Genomic DNA, 26,354 nt, shown 5'->3' with positions numbered 1-26,354 from the left:
TATTGCTACAAACAGTAAAGTCCACAGGAGATTTCCCCCCCCACCCCCACCCCCGCTAATTCTTTTACAGCTAATCTTACTTTGACATAATTATTAGAGTTTTTCCTGCTGCAGAATTTGAAGCACAAGGACATGCAGGATTGCAAAACAAGCAGTAACACAGCTTACGCTGAATTCTCTAGCAATATTAGGCAGTTTAATTGACAGGAGTTCTGATTTCTTAAGGGTAAGTGTATTACTCGTTTTAAACCCACCTGCCTCCCCAAATATATTTACAGATTTGGAGACTTGAAAAATATGTGGCACTTTCTATTTTTTAAGAAATAACCTTTGTTCTTTCCATTGTCTGTATTTAGATAGTTTGTAAGAGAGACAAAATGAGGAATAAAGAAACCCAAGACCATGTGATTAAAATAACAAATGCTTAGATGCAGAGTTAATGACCTGGTTTGGTTCCTTGGTTTTGGTTGTGGGCTTGGGTTTTTGGGGAGGTTTTAGGTTGGGTTTGTTTTTTTGTTTTTTTTTTCATTTTAAAGCTCAGTTACTTATTCTAAAGACTCTTGGGTAATGAATGGATTATAAGTTTTTACCTCAGAGGATACATCATATCTGCATTGTAAAGCCACTAAGATGTGTTGTAAATTCTGGCTCTGTATCCCTCAGCTTTGTCTTGCATGTCCCCAGACAACTTCTGTGAGGGATGAACTGGTTGGATGTGGACAGTTTGACCTGAATCCTTCAGTGTTTTTATCCATTAAACTCTGTTTACTGGGTAAGAAACTATGAATCACTTCTTTCCTGGTGGAAAGCTGTTTTATTTAGATACAGAGTTTAATCTGTTGAAGTAATAGTAAAAACATTTAATTGGGGTTATACTTAACAGCTTTCTAAATCCTGTAACAAAAGTAGAGATAATCTACTTGTAAGAGTATGTGGGTGATGTGTATTAAAAGCAACTGAGGTGCTGCCTCAGTAGAAAGTGCCACTTACTGATCCTACTGTATGTGTATGTTTTAAATATTTTCAGAACTTTGGGTAATCCAGCTTATCTGTAGCAGAAAGATGTAAGCAAATGTAATTCCTCTGGAGTTGGGCAATTATTACACTTGATCAGTAGTTCAGTGTATGCCGTAGAAGAGTTTCTCACTTAGGATCTTAATCACGAGGATGCTAATAGCACTGCTTTGCCTAGCCGATTGCCTTTGTGTTTGTGATCCTGCATTATTGTTGCCACGAGCTATTTAACCTATCAGGAACAGATCAGATCATCATTAACCAGGCTTTAGGTCTAGTTGTTTTTCAGTCTTTATGGGGGGAAGAAATCAAAGGAATGTAACACAGGAGAAGACAGGAGATAGTAATGAATTTGGAAAGATTGTTTTAATACATGTGGTGCCCTATAACTTGGGGTATTTTCTAATTTCAAGTAACAAAGCCATCTATCTGATTCTGTTCGGGGGGGGTGTGGTGGGTTGCTTGTTTTTTTCTTTCTTTCTAATTTTACTTTGCATTTTAAAACAGATGTAGGGGAAGTATGTGGTTAGCAACTAGTGCATGTATAGATCGTGCATGTATAGGTCATGCATGTAATTTAAACGGAGATAAGTATAGCTGGAGATAAGTATAGCGAAGTATAAGATACCTTTTTTCCCAACTTATTAATGGTTTGTTGTGGTTTGTATGTATAGTGGATATAAGACTACTATTTGTGCAGTTTATATCTGTCTTAGTCTTGTTGTGACCAGATGTCTCAACAGGGAAGAATCTGAACAAAATTTGCCCAGGAGTGGTTAATGGGGGTTGCAGAATTCTGATTTAGCTTACAAAGAACTGAGAAAAGGTAAAACTATTTTAAAAATATATAGCATTTAGATTAGTTCCTATAGCTATTATAAAAATGGTGAGATGTACCAAGAGGTTAATGTTACGACTCGAAGATATTTCTTAAAATGTCTGAGCACTTGCGTATTTTTCAGCAAGTACTGTCAGGGGTAACTTTGTCAGTGCAGCTTTGCCAGCAGGTTTGATAGAAAGCACTGCTGAAATCTAGGTGGGTTTTGAAAGTTAAATGTACCTGAATCAAGCCTGTATAAATCAGTGTGAAATAGCTCCTGTATAATAGCATAAGATTGTCTCATGTAAATTTTGCATTTGAATGTATCTGAACAAGACAGATTTTTTTTTTTTCTTATCTTTAAATAATCCCAAGGAACGGTGTAACCGGTTTTGATAAAATTGATAAAGGGTCCTTTATGGTTGAGAGAGACTGTAATTTCCTGATTGTTCTTCATGCCTCCCCTTGTGTTTTTCACTTTCATACAGTTGTGCTGTTCAAGATGTATTGTATCCCCAAAGACTGCTTCCAGTAGTGTGGATCAAGGTAGTACCTATGAACACCCTAACTACCCAGAGTCGTTTCTGAAAAATTAAACATGCTATGTTTGCTTGCACGCTGATTGGGGCACTCTGGTTGCTGATAGCAATCAGTATGAACTTCCCTACTGCTGATGTAATGATGATGAATGCTGTGACACTGCTATTTCAGACAGCTCTTCTCAGCGGATGCAAACCACTTGTTAATGAATTGAATACAACTACAGCAGCATCGAATAAAACAGGGGAAGGATTTATTTATTTTTTCTTTTAAAACCCAACACATTAAAAGATACCCCCTTAAAAAATATAACCAATAAAGGCAGAAGAAGGTTTACGTTTGCAAGAAACAAAAACCAGTCTAACATACAAATTGAGAATTTTAGATGCTGATTCCTGCCCAAGCGGTTAGACTGAAGCAATTAGTCTTGTTGAAGTCAGTGAGCCTGTTCCTATGAATAAATATTTGCATGATCTGGCCTTCAAAACTAACATATGCAATACAAATACAATGATTTAAAAAAGTAACTCAGAGAGGAAAAGGAGCACAGAGCTGAAGATCTCTTGGAATACCAAAGTGTATGTTCAGAAAGGGTCATGTTTCCTGCTCTTCCAGGCAGAGGGGCTGCTCTACTGGTTTTGGTTAGTTGGCACTGGGAGTAAATGAACAAAAAGATTTTTTTTTTCTCCCCAGTATATTAATATGATTATGTTTACTACTGTAAGGCCCAATTTTATGACCAGCATACCTAAGGACCAGAAATTATATAATTTCAAATTGCTTGAAAGAATTTTTTTGTTCGAAATACATTTCCAACATATTGTCATTTGTTGACACTCCTTTTAAGAGAAATGGGTTTCCTCATTTAACTAGTTCATACCAGTAGCTTGTTCCTAAATTTCCTCCAATTTATTATGCAATTGGTGAAAGTTTATATTTATGATTTAAAAAGAAGAGACACACCTGCAGGCAGGTTGCTGTTTTGAGAAGGATTAGGTTTAAAATGGGGATCTGGAATTAATTGTGCAGTGGGTTCAGGCTTTAGGGAAATTACAAAAGGTTCAAGCATGGTTGAATGGGAAAAAAACCATGAATGTTTGCTTTCAGGAAGGAATGTTTATCCCTCTATTTACCTATGAAAGTTCAGGCTTTCGCCCCTATACTGTTATACCGTTTTCTTGCTATTCATATGCACATGGAGATGCTGGATAGCCGACAGAAACTAGCTTTCTGGTTTTTTGAAAGCAGAGCTCCTTTCTGCAGAATAGATACATATTGTCTCAGGCCTGGGGGCAGGAACAGGGAAGTCGCTGACCCACATGCTGGGGAGAGCTGTGTACACCGTAATATAAACCACTTTGTATTTTAATGTGAAGACAATGTCAGGCTGGCTGATTTTCAGAATGCTTTTTGATAGGGATTAGCAGCCAGTGGAAAGAAATCTTCATGTTGTCCTGGACGTTTTTTTTGATAGACTGCAATTCTCGTATTTCAGTACAATTTCTGAGAGAAAATAAAAATCACAGCCAAAATTAAGGAGAATGATTCTAGAAGACATGCGTGTCTGGTTTGTGTTTTCAACTTGGGCTTAAGTTCGCCTTCAGGACAAAAAAGATTTTTGGGGCACCATATTGATTTCCAGTTGAGTGCTTCCCTGTTGGGCATGCGTGGAAAAACATACCAAAACACGTACCGCTAATTACAAGTTGTGCCATCTCTCCTGGCTTTCCTTACTTTCCCAGCCATGCATAGCACCATGTAGTTCATCCAGTACTGGAGTGTAGCTGGAGCTGCTGGAATTCTTGCAGATGCCCTTGCCACACATGTGTGGGTTGGGAGTGGAGGAAGGAAGGCATGGGAGGAAACGGCTGCAGCGCTGGGGCCATCGGCTCGTGCTGCAGGGTATAGAGCAGAGTAAGAAAGTTCACTCTTGCAGTATTCCCTCTTCCATGCTGACGTGAATAAAAGCAGCCTTCTGGGTGTAAACTAAGCAGACGTGAACCAGAACAGGTACCAAGAGCAGATGTTTATATTAGCTCATGGCCAATTCTGCAGTTTTCTGACCAAAAATTCACTTTAAGCTGCTACTTTAGGCCTCTGTTCCGTACCATTGTCCACACTAGGTAGCATGAACGAGGAAAGTGATAGAGTGGTGGGAAATGTGGAATTATATCTGCTAGTCTTCCCTCCGTTAAAGAAAACTCCAAAGTACCAGAAAAATCTCATTGGTAGGCTGTTGGGGAAAGAAAAAAAATAGCAAAGAGAATGGATGGATGCCAGTCTGAGCAGACACATGTTGCTCTTGAATTGCAGATGATCCAAGGATGCTTTTTAGGAGGTTAAAGGTGTGTTAACTCCTTACAGCACCTTCATCTCCTTCCTTTTCTGAGCAGAGGTAGGATCGGATAGTAATGGAGGTCCCGTCCTGCCATGGTGGAGAAGGGAAGGAGGTGGAGGTAAGTGATGGCTCCTTGCTCTTTTCTGCACAGCCATCTGTGTGGCCAGAGGTGGTGGAACCGCTGTAGGTACCTGTCATCATTTGCATGACCCTTGCCACTCCACTGGCCTTGTGAAACGGGGGGGGCAGAGCATGTGGTTTCTTCCTTTCTAATGGAGTGGGGAGCATAATTGTTCTCTTTCATGTCTTTTCGCCAAAAGAAACAGGCTTGTGAACCGAGGAGAGAAGAAAATGGGGGACAAGTTCTGCAGCTTCCCCCTCCAAGCTCTCCAAGTCAAACTCTTTGATATAAATGAAGATGCTGCCTGAACAGCAGACTTGGCCCTTAGAAGGCAAAACAGAAGAAAAATAACCACTACTGAAAACATATAGCTTTTTAAATTCCTTTAGAGACAGCATAGGAAGTTATTCTTTTTAGAGAATAATAAATAACTCAAAGGAGGGTAGTCACAAGAGGGTACGCTGAAGGACTCACTCATGCAGTGGCCAGAGGCTGGGTAGAGGCAGATTTTGGTGTTATGTGGCCAGGGCTGTACAGAGAAAACAAGCATGTTCTTGTCAGTGTGGGGTGAACAGCTTGGCAGCTGTGCCCCCAGTTTCTGCCAATGCAAGGGACTGAAAAGCCTGATATACATGATAAGTGACCAAAGCTGTGGATGCTCTTGCATGAGGTGTGTGAGGGGGAAGGAGGAGAAAGCACATGAGAAATTTGGAAAGGTGCAGTTTGCAAAGCTTGTATGAGATCTCTCCTCAAGGAGATGAGTGCATTGTTGGGTACAGGTGAGGGTTGTTGCAAGTTGTGTATTGTTAGATCTCTCCTGCTTCCTATTTGAAGACACCTGACATTCCCCTTTGTGTTCTGGTAGGAAGTCATTTCACACATCACAATAATATTTATAGCACTTTCACAGATAGATCTTGAAAGTGCTGTTAGAAGTACTCTTCCACTGCATGCAGAGCTTTGTTATTCCTGTTTTTAGCAAGAACTAAACTCGAGGGAAGAAAAACACTTTGCCAAAGGTTAGACCACTAGGTCAGTGGCAGAGTGTCTCTGATATCTAGTCCAATTCCCTGGCTGTGCTGCCTAGCTAAATAATGATTCATTTAGTGATTGGGCTCTTCTTTGATCCCTACTGTATAACAATGAGGCTTTGGAGTGTTTTATTGTGCTATTAAAAAGAACTCCTACTAGGGAGGTGGGAAGGGGAAGGTTTACTAGACAGCTGTGTTTGTGATGAATTGGCTTTGTAGCCTTTTTGGGGGGTTTGTTTTATTTTTTTTTTTTTGACTGTCAGAATTGGGGAAACAGGTTGCTAATGTAATTATACTTCATTATAGTTTACTTTGTGGCTTGTTTTGGAGCCTTTGGTTTTTTTATTTAATTCAAATGTTGTTGCAGAACAGTGCAACTTCCTTCCATTTCAGATCCCTTTTGCTAATGACTGCAGTGCTGCTCAAAGCTGAAAACACTCTATTTATTATTACTTTTTGTTGTTGTTGCATAGGATCCTGTTCAAACTACCGAAGTACCCAGGTACTGTGGTTCTAAGCGTGGTGTGTGCTGAATATTGGATGATTTGTGTAAAGCTTACTTGGACAGACTGGCGTGCGTCAAGTTAAGCTGCAGACCAGTGCTTGGAAAAGCTTGTGTCCTTCACAGCCCAAGATCCCTGCAGTCTCGGGGCCCAGTGTGGATATACTGCTGCGCAAGCAGTGTTAACACTTTCAGAAGCTTGTGGGCTTCTTGGGTTTATGTCAGGAATGTAAAAGCTCTGAGAATATGGAGAAGTGTTCTGCGGGGTATAAAATTAATGTATCACTGGAGATGACACTGAGAACAGCCAGGAAAGGCAGAGTAGCCAGCCACACATCTTTGCGGAGTTTTCCATTTTCAGCATTTTTGTGCAAAAGAAAGTGATCTCATTATCTGCCACCAGCAATAATATTTGCCTTTCCCTGTGGTTTTCAGGGTGCTACTCCAATGCACTTTTGTTTGAGTTAGATTTCTGAACAAACAAAGTGAGAGATGTTTACAGAAGTAAGACAAGGTGTAGAGATAGCCAGGATAATTCTTGCTGCAGTGTATTCAGGTAGCGTGAATGTTGAAATTTAAATATTTGGCTTCTATAGTCAACATGAAGGTCTGTCTTGATTTCTTTTGCATTGTTCCAAAGTGCTCTGGACGTAGGAGAAAAATACTGGATTTTTTCACCTGGGTGCGTTAAAACCCAACAGGCTTTTAAAAAATGGATCTACCCATTAAGCAGCATAGTGGTTTGTGATGCTGAGGCTGTTTAAAGGCAAACATGCTTATTTTTGGTGTTAGTGTTTCCTTAAATTCCTCAGGAATTCATGCATGCAAACATGATTTGATGGGCATCCAGAAATGGCCTGTGGACTGCTAATTCAATTGTGCTGCAGGCTCTTCTTCAGGTGAGAGGTGTGAGAGGTTTTGGGCTAAGCTTTCGAGTAGTATTTAAAGTTTATGACTCTCTTGTTTCATTCAGGTATTAGTACAAGGAGAGCTGAAGTAATGAGAAGTCATCATGGAGGCGCAGTCCCATAGCTCTACCACGACGGAGAAGAAAAAAGTGGAGAATTCCATCGTGAAATGCTCCAGTCGAACAGATGTCAGTGAGAAAGCTGTTGCCTCCAGCACAACTTCCAATGGTGAGTAACAGCAGGGATTTACTAGCAGCCAAACCTACAGTAATTTTATGTTCACTGCATTCCTTGTGAATTGAGCATTTGCACCTGGATCAGTATTTGTTCTAAGGAAAGGCTAAAGAAAATGAACAAGGGGGGGTGGTGGTGGTGGAAAGTGGTAGGATACAATAAGGCCTGTTTTGGCATCAGGCATAGTCTTTTTCTTCCAGATGTTCTAATTTGAGATGTAAATACGCTAAGTTATTTATTATAGGAAGTTCCTGTTTTTGGCCTTTTGGAAATTGTCTTGATTAGCCTGGTGGGGCTTACGAGCGCTTTGCATTTGGCCATTGAAATCTCTTACACTAGTTAGATAATTAGTTATTACAAAAGAGAGAGAAGTAGCTCTGTCAAAATTAATGACAAAGGTTTTTTTTCTTCTCTTCTTTTACAAATAAACTTGCTCCTCGCAAAGGGCTACCCCCACCTCCCCGAAGTACTTTAATGGCCAGGGACAAAACAGCAAGCTAAGAGTGTATACTCCTGTGAATTCATTTCAAAGTTGTGAATGTACAGCTTGTAGATTTGCAAAACTGGAGTAGTTTGCTTAATTCTCCCCAGAGATTACCTCACTTGACAATTTTACATATTCTCTGCCTCTCCGGAGAGTGTGTAGTCCCAGCCCTGGCCCTTTCATTGTTCAGTGTAAGAGGGCTGAGTGTATTGGTCCCTACTAATGCAAAACTCCCTTTGCATTAGGAAAGAAAATTGCTTGAAAAGGTATGGGCAGAGTTTAGACCTGTGGATTTTGGATAGCTGCAGATCAGCTTGGTTTTGCAAATCAGTCTAATAATGGCTAAAAACAGAAGATGTCTTTCTGCATATTTTGGAGTCCTGGTGTATTCCTGGCAAAACGATTTCTGTTCACCCTTTCTGCTTCCATCATGCTCACTCATCTGGGCTTGTGGTCCAGGTCAGGTTCTCACTTTGATATCTTGAAGAAAGGTTTCTACTTTCTCAAAGAAACCTGTATCTCCCACTAGACTAAAGCAGAAAATACATGAACCCTACACCCATACTAGAGGGGAATCCCTGTGGGTCAGTAAAAATGAGATGGCACATGTCCCAGTATCCTTCTGTGTGACTAGACTTCAGATTCAAAGCAAACTCAGCACCTGCTGACCTGCTAGTTGGAGTTGATCCCCATGAGAGTATAGAAACTTTTGAGTAGCTATGGAAAAAGTTGCATCAGTTTTCTAAGGCATATGAAATTAGATCCTCAGCTGGTGTAAGTCAGCACAGATCCATTGCTATCAATAGAATTACAGTGGTTCACATTAGCTGAAGAGCTCTCCATTGTATTTTTTTTTTTTTTCCAATAATAGGATTTTCCACATTGGCCCAACTTCTCAAACAGATGCACACTTAAACACATATGTGTATTCTTTGATGTGTCAGGGGTTCGTACTCAAACTCGATATTGGCACATACCTCTGACTGTTTGGGCTAGCTTTAACATCATTAAACATTTAGATTTAGAGGGCTAAAAATAAAGCCTTCAAGATGTTTTTGCCTAATTCTGACACTGATTTACCCTACGGTCAAATAATTTTCTCTCTCTATTCCACCTATCAGCTTTAACGGTAATATTAGTTCTTAACTACCTGCTTCATCTAGGTAGTGTATTACTGCATGTCAGGGGCATCAAACTCCCCAGAGCTGGAATGTTTCTAAGTCTAATGAAGGACTAGAAATTTTTGTCACTGGAATTGTGTTCTATTAATAGAATGAGATGCTAATGTAGTACATGTCCTGGGGCCTGAGGCTGCATTTGGTTAAGGTAATGACAGTTACTTTTGTCTTCAGTGGGTAAGGATTGGTCTTATTAGTCTTTGTATTTAGGGAAGTCACCAGGATCTCCAAGGTTTGGGTTTCTAATCTACTTTCATGTAAAACCAAGCAAACGACTTTCCAGAGATACAGGGTTGGGCTTCAAAGGGATAAAAAATTCCATTCCTTCCTGGATATGAAAAATTTCCTCTTAGTCTAGAGACTCCATGGAGCATGTACCAAAACAAACACTAATACAAAAACTTTAGGAACTTAAACATGAGTTCTACTGTTGCAATGTTTTAAAGTTTTGATTCTCGCAGTTGTGATTGTCATGATAATGAATTTTGGTTACAAGGACCACTTTGCATGAAAGCTGGAGCTTGCATCACATTTGCATCTTTTGTTTTTAGTGCTGGAATGAGTATTACTACAGGAACATCGTCAGTTGATCTAAGACACCACTCCTACAAAACATGCAGCTTTTGTTGATTCAGTGCCTCTTTTTTGCAGAGGGCTGTGGTAATGTTAAATGGTTGTGATTTGCATTTGAATGCTCTGCTAAACAAGGTAAGGTACCCATAAAAAAACCAAAAAGACAGAATGATCCTTACTGTTTTTATCAGAAGACTGCTGTCACTGCAGAGCAACATCTGCCTGTCATACCAATCTCACCTCATAAGCACGTCTAATAGCAGTGCTTCTCTCCTTCTGGACAACACATTAATTAGCAAAGTTTGCAGGGTAACATGTACTTGAGTGACAGCTGTCTGAGGTGTGATGTAGAAACTCGTATTTTCTCAGTAGCTCTGCTGTCTTCTGAAGGAGTCAGAACCTGGATCATAAATAGATTGAAAGCTGCTTGTTACGGGTTTTATGCAAAGCTTACAATCATGGAGAAACAAAGAAAATGCCATTATTTCAACAGCTCCCGAAAGTGAGTAACACAGTAGCAGAATCTATCTTAAAATGAATATTGAGCATGGAAAACTTTTTAATCATATGATGTACAAACTGTTTATTGAAGAGCCTGTTTATTGGTATAAACCTAGGTGCAAAGGAAAGAAAGGGGGAAAGGTGACCTGGAAGGGCAGCTCATGTGTTAACCCTAATTACACAATGCACATTATGAGGCCCAGACTTGTGGGTGCCCCTTGGAAGGTACCAGCTGCACTGTAGACTCAGACAATAAGCAAGCATGGGCCATAGTTGACCTGTTAGCCACTTCTGCTGAGTTCCTGTAATTACTTAATACAAAAAAGATTTCTGCTGCACTCATCTAACTACAAACTCTGACTATATTGCTAAGATGCTTGCACTGTGTTAGATAAGGGCCTGCCAACGTTTCCATTATAAACCCCTAATTTCAGGGATTTATAACTAAGCCATTAAAATGTGCTCCAGGCCGAAACATGTGGGGAAGGTCTTAGTGCTGGAGCAAATTAAAACTTCTTTTAAAGTACATGTGATCAAAAAAGTAAAAAAAAAAAATAAAAAAAATCATAATTTGTAATGACTAACAGAAGTCTTTGGTGCACTCTGATGCCCAGTGGGCCTTTGTAATTTGGGACCACTCTTGCTTTGTTTTGAATTCATTTTTGCAAGCTTTTGATTTTTTCTCCTTTGTGTTTCATTTTGTGTATCTCAACCAAACTGCATGCAGTTTACATTTCTTTGCAAAGTGTTCGTTTTACTCCTCCTTTGTTTGACTGCTATATTTACTGCTAGGCTAATATCCAAGGGGGAGGAAAACTGCTAAAGAAAACTGCTGATGGATATGTTAATTCACAAAAGGCTGTATAAATAAAAAGTTTGTGCTAGGGTGTAAAGTAAGCTTCCTTTTGTGTATCGTGTGTTTTGATAGCCTCAGACTGATCTGCTTTGGCAAAGTAATAATGACAACAAATAAATACAATGTTTATGTGATGAGCATGTCACTGGTATTACATTGGAGTAATGAGGCCAGTGTCCTGGACCATGTTGCTACCACAGTGCTGTGTTGTCAGGCCTTGTCTTCTCCCACGCACATCCCTACCGCTCTTCTGGAGACAAAGCAGTAAGACCCTGTTCCGTGCCATGTCAGTGCATGGAATTAGGTCATCATCCTGAAAGCTGCTGCATGCACACACAGGTTTCTATCAAGTTGTGCAAGGAATGGCTTTCTGAAGAGAGGTATCCATTGATAAACTCATTAAAATTAGTTCTGTGCTGCCCTTGGAGAGCCTTCGCCTGGTATTGCGGGTCATGAAACCTGTCTTGCTAGACCTCCGTTGGGTAATACGGTACCTCCTGTAACTTCAAGTAACCTCAGGATTAAAAAGAAATCTTCAGGTGAGCACTGTAAGCGTTGCAGGAGTCTGCACGGTGAAGTGAAGGACCTGCCTTGCTGAAGTGTGATGAACGCCAACATGGCGGCTTGTTCTCGGCTGCTCCTCCGTGCTGCTCTGCCAGCGAGCGCCGGGGCTGGTGGGGTGAGCCGTGTGCTGGCTCCTCGGCCGCCGTGCCTCACCGCCTGGCATATCGGCTGTCGCTGAGATCCACAGCACGCCAAGTCGATACGTCAGGCTGAGCACTGCGGTGCCGGCGCAGAAAACCACGCTGGCTCCCCTGCCCACACAGCCGTGCTGCCCGTGCTTGGTGCAGGACCCTCCCCGGCATGGGGATCGCCAGCCCTCCCGAGGCCCGGCACTGCAGTAAAGTCTTGAACTCCTGTCCAGCGAGTACTCAAGCAAACGCCTTGCTTTAGGCGCCAGAATAGCTCTGATGGCCCTAATGTGGGTATTTGCACGCTTACAATTAGGCAGACGCTTTAATGCTTTACGAGGCTGGCCGCTTCGACCCTATGCTCTGCTCTCAAGGTGAATCAGATTTATTGTTAGAGTACTTCCTAAGAGGCGTTGACCAAAAAACCGCATGCTAACCTGACACAGCCCTCAGCTATGTGTGATTTATTTTTTTCACTTAATCTGTAGCATGGATATAATTAATTTTTCACTTTATTTTCTAAGAGGTACAGGGAATTTCTGTGAGGGCTGAATTAATACTTTTACAAGGCAAAAGTGCACTTTGCAGCATTGCTTGGAGAACGTTAGGAGATTGTAATGCTGCGTTCAACCCTTATTTACTTACTGTTTGGCTTCTGAATTCTGTCGGTGACTAAAATGCTTTCCTCTTTTGCACATTTTGGCTCTAAACTGGTATTTTTAATGTTGCATTAAAACAATGCAGTTATTGTATAGGGGCTCCTTCAGTGTTTGACAGGCAAGCACTTACTTGCAGTTTGGTGTGTTTTGTCTAGTTTTTGACCCGTGAGCTTGTCCCAGTGTAATCTGATATTTCTTATTAACCTATTACTCCACCTTAAAAAAAAGCTAATTATAAACGTATGTAGGTTGTGGACTTGACTACCTTTATCAGAATCAGATAGTTATTGAGAACATACTTTAAAGTGATAGAAAGCAGAAATTATCATCTTAATGATGATGTAACTTAAAACCAAGCTTGATAGATGAATAAATGAGAGGAAGTTCATGCGTCCACTTTGATTCTTTCAGAAGAAGAGCCAGCTTCGTCTAGGTCTCCTTTTTTTTTCTTCCCAGTAGTTCTTTCAAAGTTGAATGAGGGAAGTATTCAGCAGTCTCCAACCCCATAAGAATCACATTTCCTGTTTAAACTTTCAGTTGGTTTCTTGTCCTGCTGCTTGCTTTCAAGCTCACCATAAAATAGGTGTTAATCATAATCCTCATGCTTGGCCCCCATCTTGGACTGATGTGCTCAGGGTCCCGTTGAGAGGTCAGGGTTCAAAAGAGGTTGTTAGGTATCAAGAAACATTGCCTGTACTATTTTAGTGGCCTGCAAATTGAGTCCTGCATTGATTATATGAGACCTGATTCTACAAAGTGATCAGGAGATGCCTTCCTCCTCTCCTGAAGTCAAAGGGGACGGAGGGGCCCTCTTCACTTCTCATTTTCAGGTCAAGGAGGAAACAACATCCTGTAGGATTAGATATTGGAAGTGATGACTTCAATGTATAGGTTTTTCTGAGGGTTTTGTTTTTCAGCAAGACAAGTATTGCAAGTAATTCCTATCTGTTATGGTGGCATACAGCAGCATGAAAAGTAAGGGTAGAATGGTCATACGTGGTAGCACAGAAAAGTAAGGGCAAAGACCTGAACTGGTAAGGTTTTGTGTACCCTTCTGTTGTAATAATTGTGGCCAGGTTCTAAGGGGATAAACTAAAATAAGGTACCTATCCTTGGGGAGGATAGGCTCTCCTGATGGTTGGAAGTATTGGAAGCAAAAGTATTGGAGGTTGTAATTAAGTGAGGACTGCATGTCTTGGTATATTGTAATCTGATGTGAGTAGATGATTAAATACATGTTCATTTGGAGTAATGCACCCATGGTCCTTTATGCTTACTAATAAAATTTCAGTCATCAAGTTAGGGTTTATTGTGGACTGTAATAACTCATTCTGCCTGATACTATTTTCTAGTGTTGTTCCTCAGTGAGCCAGCCCTACCCTTACCCTGCTATAAAGCCAATGATCTGCAAGTGCAATACAGTATTGCTTCATTAATTCTGCTGAGATTTCCCTCCTTTTTTCCCCCCTTCTCTCCCCTCCCTGCAGTGGTTAATAGCATAAGGGATATTAAATGTCAATCCTCCTGTATCCCTTTGCAAGTTCCAGAAAGAGATGATTGAGTGGCTTATCCCTGCAATCACTGTAATCAGTTGTCGTGGTTTAACCCCAGCCAGCAACTAAGCACCACGCAGCCGCTCACTCACTTCCCCCCATCCAGTGGGATGGGGGAGAAAATCAGGAAAAGAAGTAAAACTCCTGGGTTGAGATAAGAACGGTTTAATAGAACAGAAAAGAAGAAACTAATAATGATAATGATAACACTAATAAAATGACAACAGTAAGTAATAAAAGGATTGAAATGTACAAATGATGCACAGGGCAATTGCTCACCACCCGCCGACCGACACCCAGCCAGTCCCCGAGCGGCCAAAAAAAACCTGCCTCCCCCCCCTTCCCAGTTCCTAAACTAGATGGGACGTCACATGGTATGGAATACACCGTTGGCCAGTTTGGGTCAGGTGCCCTGGCTGGGCATGAGAAGCTGAAAATCCTTGACTATAGTCTAAACACTACTGAGCAACAACTGAAAACATCAGTGTTATCAACATTCTTCACATACTGAACTCAAAACATAGCACTGTACCAGCTACTAGGAAGACAGTTAACTCCATCCCGGCTGAAACCAGGACATCAGTAAGTAATGACTTAACATCCTGCTGGATAACACGAGGTGGAATCAGGAGAAAACATTAGTTAGCAGCAGAAGCTTGCCACCTGGACAAGGTGGAGGTTAAATTTAAGGAATTATACACTGGGGAGGTTTTTTTCCTGAAAAACAAACAAACAAAAAAAACCCCAAACACCCAAGCAACCATATTACAATTGTACCTGCGTTTTGAAATAGAGTAAGAAGTGATAGTAATAAAAAGGCTTAAAATGGGTCTCTACAGTGTGGCCGTGGTACCATGCTCCGTAGCTTGTGCTTTGCAGGAGTCCAGTATCAATCAGACCTCAAAAAATTCAGGCATTACAGCCCACAGTAGTGGGGAGTATGGGGGGACCAACCAAGAGGTTTGATTCTTAGTAGGAAAAAGGCTGCTGGCAGCTGAAGCTTCAGTGATATTATTAGCCTTCCAGAAAAGGGCTCACTCACTGCCGTTAAGTGCTGGTCTCTGGGGAAGATACCCTAAAAGAGAAAGGGCCTCCTAATGACCTTGCACCGCTGTGCCATCCCCTGCCACCAAAGTGGACAGGCTGCATGGCAGCATGGCAAGGCTCTGTAGCAGCACTGCTGCTCCAAGTGGTGGCATCTTCCTCCCAGCCGCTGGAAATGGGTATCAACAAACACATGGGTGCCAGGCGGCAGGTAACTGTTGGAAGGGCACTAAAAAAATAAAGGTGGAAAACTCTTGCATCCTGAGAGTTTTCCTGGGTTCTGAAAAGAGACCAGACTTGGGAATCTGCAAGTGAAGGAGCTACATGGAGTAGATCTTCTTCTTAAAGCAAATAAAAAGATTTTTAAAAAATCCTTCTAATTGACTTAAAACCAGGCAACCCCTCTGGCAGGCACAGTATTTGGCTTTATGATTTGAGCTGTGTAAATTAAGGCAGTTGAAGTAATTAAATTACTTAACAGGTTTTCAAATGGCATTCGTCTTTTCTCTTCTAGATGTTTTCTATTTCTTATCTGTCTCCAGTTAAAAGGAAATAATCAGGCATCAACGTTGCATTTGATTATATCCCTGCTCTGTATGTTTCTATTTACTTTTTCTCTTTTTTTTTTTTTTCTTTTCCGGAAGATAGAAAACCTTAGCTTCTGCTTACATAGAAATTGTTACTAAATACATATGCCAATAAGTGGGAGAAGTGTGCTTAGAGTATGGTATGTGATTATGTAAAGAAGATACTGTATTAAAAAAACATTCTCTATATTCTTTCCAAGCCATATCTCATTATTTTGGGGTGAGAGTGGGAGGGGAGGGAGATGCATTCTTTTGCCATCCCAACTAAGAGGGAATGAGATGGATTTTATTGCTGTGTTATTATCTTATTTCCTATTAAAAGTCTTTGCCTTTGATGTATACTGCAAGTGGTCACAATTTAATTTGCAGATTCTATTTTTGTTCATAAGGCTGGGAATTCAGAAAAACGTTGATTTACTTGTAAATGTGATCTGGACCTACTGATGAATGTGTATTTCAAGTGCGCAGAGGCACTTTGGAAAAGAGTACACAGGAAATACTGGGTTTTCTGCAGATGATTTTAACATTTGGCTTGTAAGGCTTTATGGGTCAGATTATCAAAAAGCAGTTCCTAATCTTGTGCCTGCAGTCAGCTGGAGTCTTGCTACACAGGAGCTGTGTGTGCACATTCTTTGCACATGCCAGCCGCTTAAAATACGCTGGTTTCCATTCATTTAGTATGACTTTTCATGCATGTTCCACATGCAGCCAAGTGGAAATGCAAAAACTTAAGTCCTACACATGCAATATCTTGAAAATGCACCCAGATATCCCAAACTAAGGGGATTTTTTTTGTTCTGCTTAATAGACCAGATTTGTACTGATAGAGTTTTTCCTAAAATGAGATGATAAATTGCTGAAATGTAAGTTAGTATTACAAACTGTGTGCTCGCTCCCTTGCTCTCTTTCTGTCCTCGTCGTGTGCTTGCTTTTCTCTTCCTTTTCCAGTGTAGGGGTTCATACATAACAACAGAGGATTTTGTAGAAAAGTTCTTTCTGGGCCTGACCGGTAGTGTTTTCCCCTCCTCCCAGTCTCTCTCTTTTCTTTCCTTCTTTCTCTCCTCTCTCTTTTCTTTTCCTTTTTTTTTCTTTCTTTTAGTTTTCAGAAAGTTGAGTTCCATCCCAATTATTAAATCTTCGGAGACCATTCCCACATGGTTCTGTAAATGGTAGCTTCATCCTGAGTTCTTTCATCTCTTTTCCTGCTCTCCTGGCTTGACAGTTGAAAAGGTCTGACTGTGCCACACAATGGTTTGATTGGTTTCTCTAGGGGAGGCTTTACCCTGCCTCATCATTCGCCAGGCAGGTGGACCAGAAAGTCTCTTGATTCTTTTGTTGCCTCTCAAAGTCCGAGGTCTTTGACTGAATAAATCCTCCGTCATGGGATAATTTGCTAAAAGGAGACTGAAAGATGTGAGAGAAAAGCCTCACTACTTGGGTGCTGAATTAATGAAATAACTGGGCCTTGGAGTTTGCAATTGAAAAATCACCAGGAATGCAATGGGTGGAGACAGGCTTCAGAATGCAAGCCCATTACTTCCCTGTAATAAACTATGAGAGCTTTAAATGATATTACTAAATACGCTGGCTCGCCTGGCCGCCTCCGGTTATTTGCATTTGCAGCCCCGTTCGGCGGGGGAAGCCCGAGCAGAATAAAAGCCGTTTTGGTGCAGCGCCTAGTTAGTCATTAGATTATTACGAGGGGCTGGAAAGAATTCCATATGACAGAACTAGGGTTGAGTTAACACAGGACGAAAAGTAATTTACAGATAGGCTGTCCTCAGCCATCTTTGTAGCCCCTGATAAGGTTTCATTTCAGAATGGATAGGCGACATTTCCACTTACGGGCCCATTCTGCGACACCTGTGATAACAGCTTCTGGATCCTAATTGAAATTGGTTTCAAAATGGATTTTCACTTTTCTCTGTCTGTGGAAAATATTGAATGGACTCAGAGCTGCCACAGAGAATCCCAGACCTTGGAAAATGGAGCAAGAAGCCAGGATCATCTTTCATAACTGTGTCGATGATATGACAGTTTTGTTATCTGTCTTATTAATGAAATCATTGATCACCTGATGAGGGAGATAATAAAGTACATTTTTGCGGCTGTTCAGGAAGCTCAATTAGATTTTTTAAAAATACAGATGGGGGAAAACCAAGCCAAAACAACGAAGTGACCATTTTCAGGTCTATTTTCAACTTTGCTTTTCTTGAAGATTTTTAGATGGAAGAAGCCTCTGAGACTGTAAAATGCTGACTACATCTTGAGCTTATTGAAAGTAAAAAGGAAAAAAAAAGCAAACCTGATGCTTATGTTAAGATTTAGTTATTGTTTTTTGTTTTTAACAAACCGCACTAAGTAAATAACACTTAAGTCTTAGTAAGTGCCATGGAAACTCAGATGAACTGAGAAACAATGGAGCTCAATTTTAGCTGAAGTGGGATTAGTGATCCGAACTCTCTGAATGCCCTGACGTGGACAAAGGCCGATGCTAAGTGTAGCGAATGCTTGCCGTGATGCTGGTTCTCCTGAAAATTATGTTTTCTTTAAAAACGGGCATCAGCCTTTAGTTGTTAAAGCTGCTCAGGCGTTTCGGAAAAAAAAGTTCCTTCCTTTTTCTTTTTTTCCTACTAATGGACTTGAGAAGATTTTAAAATGCAATCAAACGTAATAAACCGCCTGCTCAGGATAAAATGTGTGTGTAGGCTTCAAAAATAAAACCTGAAAGGATTTCGTGATGTGTTGTTTCCCTGTTGTTTCCCTGTTTTCTAATTATTGGGGAAAGAGATGAATCTGTTGTTTGTGCTTGGTTGCTCTGGAATGTGTGCTGTATTCCTTGAGGAAGGTGGGAAGGGATAGTTTTTCTGAAGAGGGATGCCGGTGACTTCTCATATTTCACTGTGAATTGTATCCTAGGTGTTTCTTCAGTCCCTCCGCTGGTGTGGGTCAATCTATCCCCCTTCTTAAGCTTGAAAGGGGAGCTCTGATCAAAGGCTTGAATGATGTCACTGATCTCTGGTGATTGATTAGGAACAGAAGTTCTGGAGCATTTTACATGTCTGCCTTTTCCTTATCACTTCAGATCCATTAGTGCCTACCCATTAGGGTAGCTTTCAATCAGGGGAAAAATAACCCACGCACACACACACATATGTGTGTATATATATATGCCCTGTGTATATGCATATATAGAGAAGAGGAATAGGAGAGCATACAGGCTTCATGGTCTGAGTTATAAATGTATTTTTCTTTAATGTAAAAGGAAACAATTTTTATTGGTCTGTGTTGATACAGGGCATATTTATTAATTGCTAAACTCTTGGCTGTAATTCTCCTCTGTTCTGCAGCTGCTCTCACAGATTTAAATCCACATAGGTCTCTGTCGTCCGCGGGTTTTTCGCTGCTTTACCTTCATTTGCTGTAGTTTACCCAGAGAGGAGCCGTCCCCCTGCTGTTATATCTTTGCTGTGCCTGTGATGCACGTTAAGATCCACTGTGTGTGTCAGTGGCTTAGAGATATTTTTTAATTAGAGATTGAAAAATAAATATTTTAAATGCACGTCTCTTGGAAGTTCAGAGTTAGCCAGAACCTATGTTGAGCTGTTAAGAGAAAAGATCTTTCATTCGTAAAGGAGGAGCAGTCCTCTGACTCTCGGTGGTGTGGGAGGTCGGGCAATGGGGTTTACTCGTGTGCATAAGAGAGGTGTGCATGAGCAAGTGGTACAGGACTTGAATCTGACTTCACTTTGGTATAGAGGAGGAAGATGGGTGGTGTGAAGCTGGAGTCCATTCCTAAATATCCCACTTCTAACAGCATGTTGTGATTTAAATGAGTAACTTAAAAACTCTGCACAGGCTTTGAAAATCTGGAGTTAATTAATTATTCTGGTAAATGGAAGCTTTCAGTATGTAGGATAATTCAAAAATGTTAATGTTATTTTTGTGTATCTCTTTTCCCCTTTCTTTTGGGTAGGTTGGCTCATCTCTCTCTCTCTCTCTCTCTCTCTCTCTCTCTCTCCCCCCCCCCCCCTCCTCTCTCTTCTACTGTTGTGCATTTCACACCAGGAGATGACAAGTCTTGTGATTGCAGCAGAGGCAATTGAAAGAAAATAAAAAGAGAGTTCTTTTTCTCTGGTGCTGGCCTATGAACATACCGTAAAAATTGGATTAGACACACCTAGAGTTGGGATTGATTGCATCTTGAATGGGAAATTAGAACATCTGAAAAATTCCTTTTTGGATGGAACAGAAGCACAAGAAGGAAAAGTTGGATGGAAACCAGAGAAGAACTGTAAATCACTATTAAAGTTACTTCCTATGGTTTACCATTGGCTGTCAAAGAAAATTGCCTCGGGCTTGTTTATAGCTAATTCCCTCTATAGAAAACTTCAATTTGTGGACTGGCCTCTGAACGGGATTGATAACTCTGTTTATAGACCAGGATGGGTATCTAAAGATAACAGATAATGCAAATGAGCCATTTTTTGATAAGCCAGGGAAGCAATTATGGATGCAACTTGGTTGATGGATTTCAGAGTGCCTTTTCACAGATTATAGATTTATTTTTTTTTTGCATTATAGTTTTCTTAGCGATGTTGGAAAAAACAAAATCGAAGTCATTCGAATAGAACTAAAAAGATGGAGTGGCTGATATAACCACTTGTAAACATAGCGAATCAGATTAAAAAAATAAACAGGCAGTCCTCAGCCTTCTCTGGGAGAAATATGATTTGATAAAAATGTGTGTTTAATATTCAATTTACAGTTTCATCCGAAGTGTGTAAACCTAGATGTCCTGTGGGAGCTTACAGCCCGCTCCAACTTCAGCTCAGATAAGACGCTCCTCGTAAACTGTCTTCCCGCTTTTATTTTCGGATTTGTGTTTCTGCAGGAGGGGAGGAGGGCGGAGGCCGGACCCCACCAGTTGTTCCAGGCTCCCCGGGGTGCCGGGCACCTGCGACGGTTAAGCCCTTCGCCCTGCGGCGCTGGTTTCAGCGCTAGGAAGCCCTTCGCCCTGCGGCGCTGGTTTCAGCGCTGACCACGAGGCCTAGCTGCGCAGGGCGGGCTCGGCTCAGGAGCTGGCTGCACCGCCTGGCACCTTTCCCTCTCGGCTCCGCGGATTTTCCCGTTGGAAGCGCCGGTGGCTTCTCGCAGCCCGGAGGAGGTCTCGGCGGGGATGGTGGCTGCCGGACAGGAGAGGGGAGGCTCGGCTTCCCCGCCTCGACTTGTTTCGCTCGGCTTGCCTGTAGTCCGGCCTGCTGCTTCTGTGTGTCCCCGGCAGCGTCCCCGTGCGAGGGGCGCGCGCTTTCCTCGCCCCTCCGTGTTTGTGGGGCTGCCCTGGGGAGGCAGAGCTGCCTGCTGCCTGCCAGTCAGGGAACGTCCGCCCGTTCCTGGCACGAGGGCTCAAAAAGGGGAGCACGACTTGCAGGATCCGCAGTGAGGCAGGGATGAGACAAAATTAGCCCCGTAAAAGGTGTGCAGTAGGGTGCATTCGCAGTCGTAATTTCGTGTTCTTTAGTGGTCAGACTGAGCTTTACTTTGTTTAAGGCCCCAGTCCACAACTCACTGAAATACTGAAAGGATTCGTGGCAACTTTTACTAGTCCAGGCTTTAAATATTTAATCATCTTATGTGTCGCTTTCCAGTCTCCTTACTCAAGCCATTGTCTTTTAGTTGGTTCCCTGCAGTGGGACGTCTGGGCTTCCGACACCCTTGGTCACTGAATTATAACCTTCGTCTCTGAAAAGTTGAGATAATTCTCGTGAAGCTATCTCAGGACCTAATCATGGAAATGTGCTTTCTTTTGCAAATGTCCTATTTGAAGGCTCTTCTGTATGATCAGAAAAAAAGAAAAAAGTAATTATGACTTAGTTTCCATGCAGTTGTGATGATTAGAGTGACTCCTTGTAATTTGAACTACTCCAGGTCTCAGGGATTTGGTAAGATACAAACTTTGCTTCTATCATGAAGCCAGCAGCACAGCTGCCATTGACTTCCACAGGAGCAGCATGGGAATCCTTTTATTTCAATTGATATTTAAATATTCAGTCACAAACCACTATAAAACTCTTCTGTTTTTCACAGGCATTTTCAGGGCCTTCATAACGGATCACACCTCTTACTGGAAAGCAAAGCTGAAAACAGCACAATTTTGCTTAGAGGAATGCCAGACTTCTGAGCTGTTACCTGAATATTATTTTAAACCTTTTCTGCATGTGTGTATGATGAATTATGTCTTACCTTCAGAGAGTTTTGGCTGAAGAGTTAGAGTGAATGGACATTGGCAGCTTTCAAACACTAGAATGGGTACAGGATCACAGTGCCTCTGCCAAAAAAGCATGGATCTGGAATCCCTCAAGGGATTTCTCCCAACTTCATTCCCAACATTTGTCCCAGTCTAAGTCAGTGCCATGTTTTCTAAGTATTGGTCAAGGAAAAATATTTACGGTAGGTTTTATTTAATATTTTCAATTTGATGTGCATCAGCATCTTCTTCTGACAGTCTCCTTGAGCTTAAAATATCTATTCCAAGACACCATTTTGTTTGCTGACATGATAGAGTTTAATGTTGCATATATAAGAGCAGAAACAATTTTAAAGTCCTGTTCTCAGCTTTGAACACTCTATTTTGATTGTTCAGAGGATAGAGGGAGGTAGGTTGGTTTTGCTATTTAAATTCCTAAAGACCTTTTTCTTCAGCTTTCTAACTTAAATCAGAATTGAAGCCTTGCATACATTTCCTTTGGCACCACAAAATTATTTACTTTTTCTTCTGAGAAATAACCTCAGTATGAAGAATACCAAAACATCTCAAGTAATAAAAATATTTCAGGGGACTGTGAATTATTGCTACATTTATCTTCAAGGCTCAAAACAGATGCTAAAAATAAGCCTACTCTTAAAAAAATAATACTTATATCTATAAGTGAATGAGAACCTTGAACAAAGATATAAAAAATTCCACCAGGTATTTACAAGAGAGGGAGAGAGAAAGAGTGAAAGAAGGGAAGAAAGGCGGGACCTGAAGGAAGAAGGGAACGAAGGAGAGAAAGAAGGAAAGAAAGAACTCTCTGCTTCACTGTGGTGCTGTCATTTGAACAGATTTCAGGTGAATTTTTTGGTTGTCATAGTTGGACTGAGAACCTGTCAGAATCAGTGTTTTAGCATTGTTAGACAGAAGTAATTGTTGTTCATGGGACCAGTACTTTAACTGCAGAGGTGTAAGAGCTTGTATGTAGGTGCAGAGTAGTTGATACAGAATAACTTAACATGAATTTTTGTAATAGGCGAATCTCAGAAAAACATTGTATTTCAGACTCCCTAATTATGGCGGAAAATGTTACCTTTAGACATAAATGTTAGAAGTGAAAGGAGAGAAACAGGAGTTTTTTGTTTGAGTGTCAGAACATAATTTAGGCTGCTGCTTTTGTCTTTGCATTTGGTCAGGCATACTATGTTGAATTTACATCACTTACCCTCTGAGGTTTGTAGGTTCATTGGGAAGTGAAGGTAGAACCTCAGCCCAGCGCAAGAACAGAGCGGGATGTGGGCACAGAGTTGACTGCTGGCTTTTTGCAGTCCCAGATAAGTCAGACTTACTGACCAGGCGTCTGTGCGAATGAGGTTGCCTTGAGCATGTGTGGCCGTGATGTGACGGGCATCCCTCATATCTGCAGGTCTCAGATGTGATCTGGCTGTTTGCAGTATTGCCTTGTACAGATGCTTCTGGATTTCCAGGAATTTTGGCTGCTGTGGAAACCAAATCCTTGGCAGTCTGGTTGTGAAAGCCCCCTGTCTTGCAGGATTAAACTTATTTTAATGTGGAACGTACCTAAAGAATGAGAAATTCAGAGAAGTCTAAGGAAAATCCTTTGTTTTGTTGGGCTTATATTTTGTTCTAGCAATGAAGAGAGCAGTGAACTTGCTTTTCCTTGGTTCTGCTGGAGGAGTTGCAGAGGGCAGCAGCTGTAATTGAAAGGCAGAGTGTTCACAAGTTAGCAACAGTTGATTCTTCTTCAAAATGTAAAGAGTCCTTGAAGTTAGGTGGGTGTTAACTATAGTAAACACAATCCATGAAGAGATATGAAATGATCTCACTGAAAATCCGTTTCCCAGCTTTCTGTCCCTTCAGGTTGTACGCTTTTCTTTCGCTAGTTCTGGAGGTCAGGCAGAATCAGTATCCAACCTGGAAAGTGAGACTTAAAATAAAAATGTGCAGATGTTGCAAACAACATGGTAACATTGTTCCTTCACATGTTCTCTTCTCCCAGATAGCTGGGTCCAATCTAAACTTTCTCTTAAGAGGTCAGCAAAGAGTATGAAGTTGGCTCATGTGACTACTACCACGTGATCCCAGTTTATTTCAAGGAATGGAATTGAAAGGGAGAGATGGAATGAGCTGGAAAGGGAAAAGGAGGTTCCACTTAGAGTTTACAGTGGTTTCGTTAAACTTTTTTTTTTTTGTTCTACTTTTTTTTTTTTTTAAATTGGTATCTGGTACAACTCTTTTGTTTTTTAAAAACACTGAGAAGGCTTCTATTCATAAACACATATTTATTTTTGTTTCAGTGCTGGAGATGTTGTGAGTGACTTAAAACTAAAAGGGACCATGTAGGCAGGGGAAAGGAGGAGGATGTTTTACATTTCAGCATTTTAGGAAATAAAAATTAGCAAACACTAATAGGTGTTTGTTCTTTCCCATTGTTTATTAAAATGCATGGGATGTGAATCAAATGACTATATTCAGTGCTCAGCATTTCAGCTACCTTGAAATGGGAGACTGCAGGCAGTTGGATAAACTTGCTGGAAAGTTGCCCAGTTTCACTGCTGCTTATATAGGCTTGCCTGTATCCTCTGGGGAATGGTATTTTGTAACATGTTACATCAGGATGAGTATCCCTGTGTTCTCTTTAGCTCTGGGATGACAGAAGTAGATGAGCGGTGGTGGTGGTGGTGATGATGATGATGATGGCTGTCTCTCTCTTTCCTTACTGGGGTTAAGAAGAGACAGTCATTAGGGACCTTTGCCAAATCAGGGTGCAACCCTTCTCTGCTTTGCTATCATCTGAAAATAACATGCAAGGTACATTACTCACAATAAGCAGTTACAATTGAGTTATAAACTATTTTGCAATTGCCATGTTTTTGGAATTGCCTAAATGACAGTTAAACTTCTTGTGGAGCCAACATAATTAAGGATGTGTAAGTGACTCCTGTATTACACTGCCTTCTTGTTGGGTTTCAAGAAACAAGCCATCACAGCTTGTTTATATGCTGATATTTTATCTCTGGAGATGTATGTTCAGCTCTTGGCTGTGCTGCAGTTAAGATGGGATTTGAGGTATTGTCCTTACCTCCGTTGGATAGCTGTTCATGGCAAAAGAAAATTCCTGAGAGTTTCACACGTTTGAGACCTGTACTGTAAATTCACCGTTGGGGCAGATGAGATGGCTGTGAATCTGTAAACACTGCACACTGGACCTTCTTGTCTTTGTCACGTTGGTAGCACTCCGAAACACCTGTTTGTGGAGGTAGACCCTTTCTCTTATGAACGCACATGCAAATTCCTTACTGGAACCTGCAATGAGCACATGTTGGGTGCACCTGCATGTGCTCCAATTTACCACTGTGTCCTTCTGCTTGGGTTACTAAATGCAGAACCATGAAGTCATGCTCTCAAAAGTCTGTACCAGTAGGTAGCCATCTAGCTTCATTATCTACTCGCCTAATTTTATGTCAATAATTGCCCTCAACTTGGCAGTAAATCCTTGCAGTTGGGTATTGAGTCTGATTATGCTAGTTATTTGCATTTTACAGTGCTTGTTGAGGGTTGGGATGCCCTGAGGACTCCTGTGAGGCTTGGAGTGACAAGGACAATACATCCTGTGGTACATTTTGGAGTAAAAAAAACCCTGTTAGGGTATTTATGATCCATAGAGGCATTTAGCATGAAGATCTTCTCAGGCAGAGCAGAGAGATGCTGTTCTGACAGAGTAAGAGAGACTGTGAAGAGGAGGCTGGGAAGCGGGGTTGGATAATGGCAGTGGTTACTGAGCTGAGGTGACACAGGTCACCTCATGGGGTTGTATAGCAATCACTTATGTTATCTTAATTCCTTGCTGTCTCCCTAACTGGTGGGGTCTATTCCTCTTCCTTGAGAAGTCCCTTTTGTTCCTTGCCTGAAACCCACTAAGCCAGGTGGAGGAAATTTCATTGTGTAGCGCTTTCCAAACTGTCATTAATCCAACTGTTTACTGTAAAATTAACTTGAAACAGTGACTGCTTGAAGGTAAGGACCTGACCTAAAAATCCCAGATCCACATAACGTAAAATGGTCTTTGGTTGCTGATGGATGTTACTTACACAGGCTGCTACCCTGGAATCATTTATATGTATGTGTGTTGGCGGGACTGGGATGTTGGATTTAAAATGCCCATTTAGGAATAGAGCTACAGGTTGGATGAAATTAGAAGAGAATCTATTGCCGTTTCGTCGCAGATGTAAGAGGAGATTTCTCTCTCATGATTTATGTGGTTGAACGAGTTAGAATAAAGTGGCAGGTGTCATTCTGAATGCGTGAGTCTGCACTGGCGGAAGCGATCGTTCATATGGCTTTTGCATATGCTCTGGGAGTTGCCGTTAAGTCAATATTTACTTCTCAGGGAGTAAATGCCAGAGCTGTGTCTGAGAGCTGCTACTGCTGCATCAGTGAAAGAG

The 26,354-nt window shown here is 41.3% G+C and overlaps 1 protein-coding gene across 3 annotated transcripts in view; it reads left to right on the top strand.

The window, feature by feature from the left end:
• GLI3 (GLI family zinc finger 3) overlaps positions 1–26,354 on the top strand; it is a 216,133-nt gene that overhangs the window by 8,253 nt on the left and 181,526 nt on the right. For all 3 annotated transcript variants that reach the window (XM_075054424.1, XM_075054405.1, XM_075054415.1), the window contains exon 2: positions 7,340–7,502. In XM_075054424.1, coding sequence (XP_074910525.1) covers positions 7,379–7,502 — 124 coding nt within the window. In that variant the 5' untranslated portion in view covers positions 7,340–7,378. The remainder of the gene's footprint in view (positions 1–7,339; positions 7,503–26,354) is intronic.

Source organism: Buteo buteo, chromosome 2, assembly GCF_964188355.1.
Source record: "Buteo buteo chromosome 2, bButBut1.hap1.1, whole genome shotgun sequence".
Taxonomy (NCBI): domain Eukaryota; kingdom Metazoa; phylum Chordata; class Aves; order Accipitriformes; family Accipitridae; genus Buteo; species Buteo buteo.
This window is presented reverse-complemented; position numbering and strand designations above follow the sequence as displayed.